General features: G+C 46.9%; 1 protein-coding gene across 2 annotated transcripts in view; it reads right to left on the bottom strand.

Annotated features, from left to right (window-relative positions):
* MAGI3 (membrane associated guanylate kinase, WW and PDZ domain containing 3) overlaps window positions 1-10,062 on the bottom strand; it is a 1,006,442-nt gene extending 996,380 nt beyond the window's left edge. For both annotated transcript variants that reach the window (XM_069633359.1, XM_069633360.1), the window contains exon 1: window positions 8,093-10,062. In XM_069633359.1, coding sequence (XP_069489460.1) covers window positions 8,093-8,393 — 301 coding nt within the window. In that variant the 5' untranslated portion in view covers window positions 8,394-10,062. The remainder of the gene's footprint in view (window positions 1-8,092) is intronic.
* Between the last annotated feature and the right edge of the window lie 3,051 nt (window positions 10,063-13,113).

Here is a 13,113-nt window from a genome sequence, read left to right as displayed (position 1 = left end):
GAGCATGTCAGATGATGTCGAGGAATCCGGATAAAGGACACATCTTCACCTGTTGGCGTTCGGATTAAAAGTGCAGCCTGCCATTTCAGGGCCTACACCTTTGCCACAAGTCCACATCTCAGTCACACCCCAGCGGTGGCATATCCCCCCTGGCTAAAAGCCTGGACAAAAAGGTGTATGGCGGTGGTTTTCAAACTGGTGGGCGGCAAAGCAGTAGAACATCTTCTTATATTTTAAAGAGCCTGGGGCCCCATGGACATCATTTAGGCCCCTGGGGGAGCCAACCACCATGTGGGGGGGGGGGGGCAGAAACAATATATTTACTTAAAAGGGGAGAAATCCGTATGAAAAGGTTCGAAGACCACTGGTGTACAGGATGACGCGTGTCCAAATGACAGCTATTCCATACAACACTGAGCCGGACAGCAATTCTATGGCGGGGGGGGGGGGGGGGGGGGGGGGAGGGACAACGTGATAATTAGATAGGACCCTACCGTAAAAGTCAAGACTGGATAAAAGGTGAATAAATAGAGTGACATGGAGTCAGAGGCAAAAATGCCATAAGAAGGAAACACAATGGAGACAATTAAGTAATACACATTTTGGGAAAATAAGGGTAACCCAACATTTAAGCCACAGTGTAAGACGATACTGATAGGATTAGCAGGTTACTCCTTTCATGTCAAGTAATGAAGACCCATAACACGGCAAGAACAACGCTATGTAAAACCAGATTAAAATAAATGTTTAAAAAAATGCAAACCTGGTTCAAATATGCTGCACTCGCATTTAAATCAAGTGTTTTACTGATGTGCAGAAGACATCAATCTCCTAACCGAATCCCAAATCTCTGTCTGGGGGAAGGAGTTTCAAGAGTGAATACATGTGAAGGGCTGCAATGCTTATAGAAACAGCCCCACCGAACAGCATCAGGTGCACGGAGGTCTCCAGACAAAGAAGCCAAGGGCTACGAAATATCTGCAGCCGAACTGCACAAGAGAACGTTTGCCAGTAGACCATTCAATTTACAAACTCAGCATCTCAAATTCACACGCCAACCACCATTTAAGTGGTCAGAGTAAATAACAAAATGAAATAAATTGCTTTTTGAGATTAACTTTGGTGGAGTGGAGCGGGCGGTGGAATTGCATAAATCCATGCAGGGCAAAGCACGGATCTGAACTATGGACACAATACAGCTGTGACCATCGATCTACACCAGAAAGGTGAAGGGCAATTTGTGACAGGAGACCCGCACATCCCTCACTCTCAGAAATTCACAGCGATGTGTGGCTCCGACAACTACCACCTTGCAGTGTTGCCAAAATAAACTCCGACCAAAAGATGCGCAGAAAAGGGCAGACACGCACGCAACAACTCAATTATTCAACATTGGAATGGAGTGGGATCGGAGGCCAAGCACATCAATCCAGCATGTGATCCACCACTGCACAACAACATAGGGAGTCAATTTGCCCCACAAACAAAAATAAAGACCTCCACATGCACACTGCCCACCCCTTCGAGCAGCGAGCGGTACGAAGGCCCCACCGACGTCAAAGCCACATAACAAGCCATCAACCATGCCCCGCATCCACCTGCACTGTGCATAAAACTAAGATTTAGCAGCAGGGGTAAGTTTTTGGCGCCAGCCCTATTACCAAGACAATACTCTGGAAACCCCATATTTTGGGTGAGCATTTGTCCTCCAAGTTTCACTGACTCGCTCGACTGTACTCTATCGCCAAGCACCTTAAACCTGCCAAGTGTTGCAAAACTACAAACTCACTCAGACCACAGCAGATGGAATTGCACAAACCACTAAGAACTTCAATACACCACATCAATTTCCTCAAAGACAAAGGACAGTGCAACACGGTTATGCGCCCGACCTTGTCAAGAGGGGGTGTTGGGGGGGGGGGGACCGTCACCAACCTAGGGTAGGAGGCCAACTACGTTGTTTGCCAGAGTCAGTCCTACCCCAGGGGCATGGTGGGGAGTTGGGAGGGCCCCAGTCTCTCTCCTCGTTACATGTTACCACTTGCAATCACCCCATACCAAGGTTCTCTGAAAATTGGCAGTGTTTTCACCCCTTTCTTTTCAGGACTTCGACATCCAGAAACCCTTGCAGTGTAGAGAGGCACAGCAGCGATCACACAGTGAGCAGAGTGTTGCTCAAAAAGGCACGCTGCCATTCCAAGATACCAGCGCAGCAGTGTTAACAAAGGGGGCGGGGCTTAAATTGTGCTTTATGTTTTCCCATCTCTGCAACTCGGTCCATAGAGGTACCCAGCCATCTCCTCAGAATCCTTGTGCTGCTACATCAGGACAGGTTTCGTGCCTGAGGTTTAGCCCGGGAGGGGTGCACATACTGCAGCCTTTTTTTTGTAGCTTGGGGCGTGCAGCAAGGGTGCATTCGGGCCCCTCCCTTTTTCAACTTGTACACCAACCCATGTCCAAGGTTGTCATGGACATGAACTTTGATGGTCCATCAGCAGGGAGGTGGGATGATTCAGTCCCAGTAACCAGAACTTGCACTGCCCTGCAAGGGTTAAGCACAGGATATATCGGGAAAAACATTTTTGGTTATTGGGTGTAAGAGGGGCCTCTGTCGAGAGGGAGTTAGATTAGAGCAAGAACAACAGTTCATGCATACGATAGTGGTCTTCAATGAAAATCCTAAAGCCTTGGCACACATCCATAAGCAATCACTAGCCATGGTGCAGGTGAATGGAGTAATCAGGCAGTCAATCAATTACATGTGCAAACAATTCAGGGTTCCAAATTGCTGGGAGCAAGGAGCTATTTAGCGCCTGCTTAGGCGCTAGGGCCTAGTTAGCTTGACACCAACAGCTCCCAGGAGATACTGGTTAGCTCCTGATGCCAACTGGTGCCATACAAACATACCTATGTGACATTACACTTCTGTATTTGGGGATGCGTATATACAAGCATTAGCGACATCTAGACGATGTTTAGAGCAGAAGGATGGATTGTATGTAGTGGACAAATCATTAAAGTTGGCATTTCACGTGAAAGTTAGTTTTGCGGCACACTATCAATAGCACCTGCCATTCAGGCGATGCCCGATAGCCAGGAGCTCGTTTTAGCTCCTACTCACAAAATCTTAATTTCGACCCCTGAAACATTCAATTGCTGCAATCTTGCAAACATATTCTGTTAGATCCAGAGCCATTAGCCAATATGGCTCAGAAATCCGAGGGCACGAATCCCATCTTAGTGTCCAAGAAGGCTGAAGCGGCTGTCTTCAAGAGGCAGTTACACCTGCGGGCGTCCGCAGCCAACTGTGCGGTACATGGTCAGGTAAACCAAGGCTTTATTTCAGATTGTGCCAAACCTAGAAAAAGTCCTCTTCGGGGTGACCCTGTGAACCAATCCGCATTCAGGATCATCTCTGAAGATCCTTGAGGATGTCCTAACAAGGCGGAAATAGTCGTCCGGAAGGGCTTGGCTGCTTCTTGTTCGAGCATCGTCGCCATTGCACTATTCTGAACTCTTTCGCCAAATAACATTAACTTGTAGAGTGGGAAACAAGAAGGATTTGTGCGCTGCTCATCAATAATGACTAGGATATGTCTTGGGGGGGGGGCGGGAATCGCTCAGGGGCAACGTGCTCACCTTGGAAGCAAGACACAGAGCAACACAGGTTCGATTCCCGGGTCGGCGCTGAGAAACCTCTAGGTATTAAGCGCGTTATAAATAACCTATCATACCATATCATATAAGGAAAGGCAGGGGGCTCAGGAAGAAGAGCTGGACCACCCGTTTGTGGACACCCATGGGATTATCAAAACATTTAGCGTAGATTCCTGAGGCCTCGGCTAGAAGGTGGTTACAGTCTTTAGATTCAAGGCTCTTCCTATTGGTAGAACCCTGGTCATTTGTCAAAAGTCAAACGCAATTATACCCCTGTCCCCATTCCGTTCACACAATGAAGAAACTACAATTCATTTTATATTATGTCCTAAATGCGATGCAATTCACACTACACCATGAACCCCTCCCCTTGTTGAAGTCACAAGGGTTTAGAGCAGGGTCTTTATATGTTGACATGTTTTGGACAACCATGATTCTACACCGCTAACTATGCCGATATAGGTGGCGAGAGTTGCAGTCCAAAACATCTGGAGAGACAAAGGTTATAGAACCATGGTTTAGAGAACGCCACCAAAACATCTGGAGAGACAAAGGTTATAGAACCATGGTTTAGAGAACGCCACGTGTCACTGTGGCTTCTGAAATTAATTCAGGACCCATCCTAGCAGTACTTTGGAACTTTGTTTTTAAACATTGAGACTACGAGATAGAGCAAATTGTACCTGTTTTTTAGTGTATTGGGTGACCGGATTAGGTTTAATGAGAATTTTGAGTTTCTCTATAGTTCAGGTGTATGGGTTTACGGATTTTATCCAAAGAAGAGGATAACGGATACATTTCTGAAAGGAAGAGCAAAGAGGCAAAACCATCGCCGAAGGCATAGCAAGGATTGTCCAACAAGTGGGTCCGGAAGCGAATGTAGTTGGGCCCAAGGCAGTGACATTAATAGCTGTAAATGCCCACACAGTGCTGCTGAATGGGCATTTACAGATTTTGGGCTGGCCTTGGCCGCTGAGGCCCAACCCTGTCTACGCCTCTGCACGAAGGGGGCGAGTTGTACAATTCGCCATGCTTTACGCAATGAATTTAACCTGAACTGGCATTGCCTTTCTCTGCGTTACTAAACCTACACCGGCACCGACTAAACCTGGCTGCTGAAAATATTACTTCTAGAAAGTTAACAGACAAAAGGAGCAGACCTAAATGGCCGATTATTAATACCAGGCTTGGACATTACGGTTGTTTGACGCAGAGGTCTCAGAGTTAGTTAATTTGCCGACATATGGCTTGCCGTTGCAGCCTCACCAGCCGGCGCAAGCTAGCCTCATTTATTTCAGAGCCTTACCTATTGTGGCCAATGCTTCTGACCGGCTCTCATCTCTCCAGTCATCAGGGTCTCCAATATAGGTCATTTGTCTGCATGTTGTGGTCAAAGTCTGTTGAGAGGCTGTGTTTCTATTTTGGTCAATGTCACCCAGTTGGGTTGTAGGTCTACTGTGGCTTTTAGATACAGGACTTCAAGTGAGGTGAGGAGCCATCATACATGAACAGCCGAGAAGGATATCGGGAGGATAGCTCAGGGGCAACGTGCTCACCTTGGAAGCAAGACAACACGGAGCACCACAGGTTGGATTCCCTGGGTCCGCGCTTAGAAACCTCCGGGTATTAAGCGCATTATAAATAACATATCATAACAAGAATACATCCAGAGTCAGGTTAGACTATTTAGTGAAATTGGTTGTGTAATCCACCCTAGACACAATGGTGAAATTCTCCAGGGATACATAATTGAGTGGAGGGATTAACAGGGAGCATTTGTGAGGAAGCACTTTACCCATTTTCTGGTTAGTTAACAATTCCCAGACCGATGACAGTCTAGTGCCAGGTTAGCGCCGCCTGGACTTTTGCTTCACTCATCATAGGATAGGCTTCTCCCTAAAGCAATCACCTCTGGAAGAATTATAGCAGTAAAGCAACGAAGTACAGCCATAGCCCCCCTAGGTTTCTAGGGGGGAGAGGGGTGGACAAAGGGTGAAGCAAAACTCCTGAAACCTCTATCCAAGCACGTCCTAACCAAAAAAGACAGGAACAGGTTATCCATGAAAACATTTTGCAAAAAGGAGGTTGGGTTGGTCATGGTGCCAAACATCAATGCAAAAGTGAAATTTGCATCTCAAAATACTTCGAGGAAGTCAAACAACCCAGAAGGAAATTACACATTTATGTATGTTTGTCCTCAGGAGGTCAAGATTGTGGTTACACATCTCCCTATTTGATCTGCATCAATCAGGTCTTGCATTTAAAGAACGTGGCAAAGTACAAGGTTAATCATTTGAAGACAGTAAAGAATTTGGGAAATTGGACGGGATAGATTTCATATCTTCTGAGCATGGGGGGATTGCAAAGTGGAGGAAAGGTAGCCACAGTGCTCTGCCAGAACTCCATCTCAGTGTTCCTGTAAATATTGTTTATCGAGCAGGAGGGCCGGGCATGCGTCCAAAAGGAAAGTACATCATAGCACACATTTGGACGGAAAACACAAAGCGCTTGGCTCCAAACCAGAGCGAGAGAACACGACAGCTTCCTGCAAAAACAAATTCACCCTGGAATGCAGGCTACATCGTGCCTGTAGGACCTACAGATTGACAAGCACCTACGTCAAAAAGACTTTTGGTAAAGGACGTGAATGTTAAATAAAAAGAATAATGAAATGATCAAAATTTTACTTAAGCGTTAGAAAAAAATAAAAAAAATAAAAACATGAGATCCATAAAATCACCGTCAACCTAAATATCCCTACATCAAGTACATCGACTGGAAAGATTTAGGGTATGCAACATCGCCAATTTATTAAACATCATCAATGTACATTCAACAACAAATCGCCACTCCTCACTAATGCAGAGCATCATAGACCACCAATCCAGCAAGGCAACAGGTTTAACTGGGATTAGATGATCCACGTAGGGCATGCGGATAACGCTACTGCGCAAGGAATGGCTCTCCTTCAAATCAGCAAGGTGCCAGAGCATATCGGTTTCTGCTATTGCGACTCTTTGGAAACATTAAGCCACGGTGAGGAAGCAATAAAAGGTATTTATGGGGGGGGGATAAGGCTGTCAGACACTTCTGATTATATACACTTCGACAGACAATAAGGTAGCAATTATTCCGAAGAGCCAGTCAACCTGTCAGGAAGGCACAATGCTGTCTAACATTTTGACTCCTAATGCTTTAATTAGGGACTACAAGAGCGTGTTTTAGAAACAGTCTTGTTTTCAACAGCTTAACACGGGGGCATCCCCGCACCAGGCGGCTGGATGCGTGGATGTGGGTGGCACCTGGCAGTGCCATTCAGGGAGCCGGGAGAACGAAAAATCAGCTCACTGAAAATGGGCAGTTCTTTTGCTTTTCAGGGTGGAATATACATGTGAACATTGTATGTCAAATATATGCCTTGAAAGACATAGCATTCAAGTGAGAGGCTACTTACATGGCAATCGCCTGCTAGAAGGGAGACAATATTACTCCCCATAAGAGGTGAATTTAGAGTCATGAGGACAGCGTACGCTTCGATAGTTCTACCAAAGCTTGAAACAGCCCATCACGACCATGTTGTTTAATCAGGGGAAATACTGTTCAACAACTCACTTAGACATAAGCAAAAGAAGTCGTACACGGATCCTCACTTCCCCTTCTATTAAAATAATTGCGCAATAGTCAGAATGGTGCTACAGAGAATTGATATACAACCCGGACAACTAAAATCACATGACTGGCGATAAGAAGAGAACAGGGATCGAGACCACCAAGAACACCTTCAAAACAGACTAGGTAGTGCCAACTGCATTAGTACGGAGTGTAGCTCACTGGGAGCAGCTCTCGTACCTTTCAGAGAAATCTAATTCTTGGCCAAGCTCAATATCCCAAATAACCTCTCACACCTAGAAACCATCTTTAATCCTCCTACGGCAAGAACTTTCAGCCAAAACTCTAAAAATCGTCCAACCTTGAGACATCCTCATCGTTGCAAACACCTATCAAACGGCACTGCCAAGTATTGGGTGGCCATTGCTACACGCTACATGTAAACAAGACCACCAAAGGATCCAGATAAGCGGCGTACCTGATTATTTTACACTCTAAAATCAGGCCAACACTCCCAATAGAGAACATTAGCCTAAGCCCCACTGAATACATACCAGAAAAGACACATTCGCATTTCAAGAGACTGAGCAAAATTATAACATTTTCATGGGATGGGCTTCTTGAACCTCAAAATCTTGTTGGAGAAATAACAACACAGCAGGTACTCGTGTTAATTATATCACAAATGCATCCTGGGAGCTGTAGTTCTGCCTTTCACCCATACATTTCCTCCACGGGCATGCTCTTGCTCGTGGCAATTCGAACTTTACGGATGTAGCATTTACAAATGAATGAATACATTAAGAACACAGAATAGCACACATACCAGGCTTGACCGTTTTTAAGCGGATTGGTTCCCTGAAGTGCCGGATGACTGCCAACGTGTCCCGATGGGTGAGTCCGCTGACTGGAGTTCCATTGACCTCCAAGAGTACATCCCCAGGGCTGGGTGCCCGGCCAGAGAGTGTGGTGCTGGGATCCTCCCGTACCCGGCCAATGGTGGGGAATTCGCCATGCTCGGCCCCGCTGCGCACCTCCAGCACGGCACATACATCCCCTGCGCAGGACAGCGCACACTCCTGTACCTTGCTCAGCCAGTGCTTCTTCTTCTTCAGGGTCTTGGACATGGTGGGTCATCCAGCATGGGTCCTGCCCATGAAAGGGGCAGGGTGGCACAAACAAGAAAAGGGAGAGGAGAATGGCAAGGATCCAACCAATCCCAAAGAAACAATGGATGGGAGGGGAATGAACCAATAAACAGAAACTGGTGGGGGGAATATAAGGAACAGACCCGTGGTTTAAGGGCGTGCTTAGAATAGATGCAAGAGAGAGTAAAAGAGGACAATGAAAAACTAGAGGAACCAAGAAAAGCAGAATGATGGAACACTATGAGCAAACACAAAAGAAAATGGAATGCCTCATCCAAAAGATGAGGAAACAGTCAAATTCCTAAAATAATAACCATAAATAACGACAGGAGATTGCGATTTAAAGGCAAAGTGGGGCGGCTAGTCCACAAACGAAAAGGCAAAGCAAAAACGACCTAAAAGTTGAGGAAGCAAGGGGAGGATTGAGAACAAGTGTAAGGAAAGAGAATGTGCAGTGAATGATACCGGAAATAGAGCAGCCAAGCAGAACACCTGGAGCATGTGGGAACTTCAATGCTGGACAGGAAATGGGGGTGGGGAGCAGACAAGGGGAAAGAGGGCCGAGACCATCTGTAGACAAGTACTGGGGGCCTAAATTAAGCCTAATGTTACAATGGGTTGAAGGAGATGGGACACAGTGATTGTTGGGGGTAAACATAAGACAAAAATAATAAAAAAGGAACCACCAAATGGAGACAGCGAGAGCAGATGAAGGGGTGAGAAATAAAGCAGTTGTAATGTATGTTAAAGAAAAAAAAAGAGCTGAAAGACTGCCCTGTGCTCTCCCTGCAGCTTTGCTGTAAATGTGTTAATTTGGAAGGTACTGTGCGCTAGGCTACCTCCTGGCAGGATGTCCCCGACTGTATGCGGGTAGAACCTTTGCGCAACTGGCTCTAATCTCGGCAAGGGATCCCCTCAGTGGTAGAGACTGCTTTCATGAGTGGACCACTCTTGATGCCAGGCTGCCTCCTGGCAGCTCTCGTCTGCTAGGCTCCTCCCTGGCAGGGTTTCCCTGCATGTATCCTGGCAGCTCCTGTGTGCCAGACTCTCACCCTGGCTGGGATCCGAGTAAAGCTCTGCCCTGTGTGGGGATAGTATCTGGCTCCTTTGTGCCAGACTTGATGTCTGGCAGGGATCTTTCGATGAGGCCCTTGGTGGTCCGCTGGAAGAGACAGCCCCAATGCTCCGGAGGGTGGTGAGGGGCTGCTCTCCTGAGTGTGCCCTGGCAGTCTCTGTGTGCCAGGCTCCTTCCTGGCAGGGACCTCACAGGGTGAACCCCTGGCAGAGTTGGCCTTTGCTCAGAGCAGTGGGTGCCTGGCACACCTCCCCTGGGTGCTGTTGGCAGGGCTCCCCCCCTAGTTTGCTCTTCGGGTGCCCCCTCCAGCCCCAGCTGCTCTGCACTCTGTGCAGCCCCTCGCCCGGCCAGGGCGCTGCACTCTCTTAAAGTCCTCGCAGAGATCGCGTGAAGGCTGCCGTCCTAGGGCTGCAGTGTCCACACGGCCCTGGGCGGGCTGGGCTGCCTTCCTCGTCCAGGGAAGCCCATCTAGGTACCCGGCTGCCAGGGACGCTGCTGCTGCAACCGCTTAGCAGGCACTCGGAGCCGCTTCCCCTGGCTGCGCTCTGCCTCTGCCTGCTCCAGTCCCTTTCCATAGAGAGGGTGGGGGCTAGAGCGCCGCGGCCCCGCCCACCGACGATATGTCAAACCACCGGCCCCGCTGGAATGGGAAACATTCCGCGCGCCTGGCCACGAGCGGCCATCTTGGAATGGGACCATTTCCCCCCATTGCATGCATTGGGCCCACGGTTAGACGAGAGCCTTTCCTACCACTTTACTGAAAAGATGCGGCATCTTGAGGCGTAGGCAGTGCCCCATACAGTGCAAGTGTACGTTATGCGCGAAGGAAAATACTGTTGAAAACACAATTCGGCTAGCAGTAGTCACATATATGACATGCATGTGAAGCCCCACAGATTCAGCCAGTGAATGCCAAGAGCAGACAAGGCTATCCTACAGTCAGCTCAACAACATGACCAGTTTCCTTCAGTGCACGGTGTTATCACGAGTGAACTATAGTAGACCTCGTCATTTAACTGTACCTAATTAAGTGACTACAAAGGGCTTGAGATCAAATCGATGTATACAATAAAAGTGTGCCATCGTTACCAAAGCAAAACACAACCCAAGTCACTAAAGCTTGCTCTGCTCACTGACGCACAGTGGTTTCCATTAGAGCCCACACACCTGTCATCACCAACCATGCCCTCTAGACAGCACAGGTGAGCACACACCCAAACCTCTGGATCTTGATGCAGAGCTGCTGTTATCACTATTGGCCTCTTTGAATATCTGGAATTTCAATTATATTTCAGTGTGTAAATTGCTACAGGCAGTGCTTTAAGTCGGATAAGAAATCGAGGGTGAAGGGGCTCTAATGCGTCCTGATGGAATATTTGGGGGTGGGGCTTAAAAAGGGTCTCTGCAGCCTCACAACCCAAGTAGCTAATAAAACTTTAAATGAGGTGTGGCCTGTGTAATTAAAGGAGTGGCCTAACAGAGCCAATCAAGTTTACATATGTGCAATGAAAGGGCAAACATTCTGGTTTAGAAGATATATTTAAATATTGAATGTGTGTAAATAATCGGACCAATGTTGGACAATGTCTTGGGAGGATAGCTCAGGGGCAAAGTGCTCGCCTTGGAAGCATGACGACACGGAGCAACACACGGTCGATACCCGGGTCCGTGCTTAGAAACCTCTGGGCATTAAGCGCGTTATAAATAACCTTTCATATTATACCAAAATAAATATATTCAAATATGAAATGGACCATCAAATCAGAAGGGGTCAGTATACCATGCAATCCCACAGTTCTTCTGAAAGAAATCAATTATTTGTACAAACGAATTAAAAGGCATTTAAATGAGAATACTTGAATACAATGTGTGGCAAAGATCAAACAATGTAGTCTCTTATAATTCCCCTTTCCTGTTTGAAAAGAGGATGATACAATTACTGCGACCCCCACCCCAAAAATGCAGACTTTTTTATTTCAACCTCCTTTTCACCCCATACATATGTGGGGGGATGGGTACAGTATGTAATGGATTAATGGGGGATAGCCAGGGTCGGATTGGCCCCTCGGCCTTTCGGCCAGTGGCCGGACCGAAATCGTCCCTGGGGAGTGGGGGCCGGTTTCTGGCCGTACTTGGGCCAATTTGGAAGAAAAGAAAATTGAAATAAAAAATATTATTATTTTCAGTTTTTTCAAAAAGCCTTTTATCCTTCTTAGGTCGATAAATGAGTACCAACACAGGTTGGGGGATATTGTATGCATATTTGTTCGATAAAAAAGAGCTTGACTGTAAGTGCTATACAATAACATATTATCATTTGGCCTTGGACTTTCTGCTTGGATTCGCAGTAATATACTGTACTTAGGTCCAATGCTATTTAATGCCACTTCCTGTTTTGTCAAGGGGTGAAAGGCCGTGTTTCATCACTTCCCGGATGTCACTTTGGGGTGGGGTCAAATGACATAACTTCCATTGATGTGATCAGAGGTCAAGGTCGTGAGACGAGAGGTGGGCCACTTTTGTTGGGTGACCGGGCCTATTTCTTGTCCCAGTCCGACCCTGGGGATAGCAGAGGTTTCCCCTTCATATATATGGGGTGAAGAGGGGCACAAAATAAAAAAAGAGTCACCCTTTTCAAGGGGTCGTAGTAAACGCGGCGCAGTAATCAAACAGATCCTTTGAAAAGTACCTTATGTCAAATTTCTTTTACTGATGTTGTGATTCTAAACATTTCTGGAGGTGACATCCACTGGTAAATAGTAGTATTGCCACTCATGGTTTTAAAGACATTTGATAAGGGAGGTCAGTTCACAGAGCCCAGCTCAAGGGTGATATTTGGAGACTACTGCCAGGGCTGAAGGTCAAAGCGCCAGCAGCAAGGCTGCACAGGCCTTTGCGACCCAAACATAAAGCAATACATTGGATGGAAGGCAGGAAGCCCTCCCGGTGGGGGAAAACAACCAGGAGCAGTCGATTCATTTTCCAAACCACATTGCCTGCATTCACAAATGCAATGGACTAAAATGATCAAAGGAGTCCAGGTCACCGGCACGCCGCTTTTCCAGTTCATGGCTTTCATTTACCCCAAAAGCACATTCCTGTGGTTGGAGTCAGGGAACAAGCCCTAAAAAATAACTAGACTGGCTAGTCATTTCTGGAATGCACTTGATGTCAATAGGCGGCAGCAGATGGCCTGAGGTCACAGCCCAGGAACGGCAGCCTCTTGTACTAAATGGTGGTTTACATGCTCCCTTGGGATACAGATATTTCATTGGTAATATAATCTGTTTTCTCTTCTGCCACACAGTGGTAACGCTGGCACGTCACTAAACATCACTGCGTCATCATTCACACGTCTTTAGAAAAAGTCCAGAGCCTGCGAGTGATTTTCCACAAGTCCCGGCGTTTAGCTCATGTCACTCTAAAGTCGAGATGGCACTAAGATTATTGCTCCCTTTATAGCATGTTGGACTACAAGTACCAGAATGCAAAGAGATGTGAACTTTATGGACAGGACCAGCTGAGCAACTTACACAAAAGGGACACGTTTTTTGACAAAGTATAGACGACTGTACCTTCCGCACTCGTGAATGTGCTTTGAAGGTGTCCTGTGCTAATGAGTCT

The sequence above is a fragment of the Ambystoma mexicanum genome, chromosome 13 (assembly GCF_040938575.1).
Source record: "Ambystoma mexicanum isolate Mex_15411 chromosome 13, UKY_AmexF1_1, whole genome shotgun sequence".
In the NCBI taxonomy this organism is placed as follows: domain Eukaryota; kingdom Metazoa; phylum Chordata; class Amphibia; order Caudata; family Ambystomatidae; genus Ambystoma; species Ambystoma mexicanum.
This window is presented reverse-complemented; position numbering and strand designations above follow the sequence as displayed.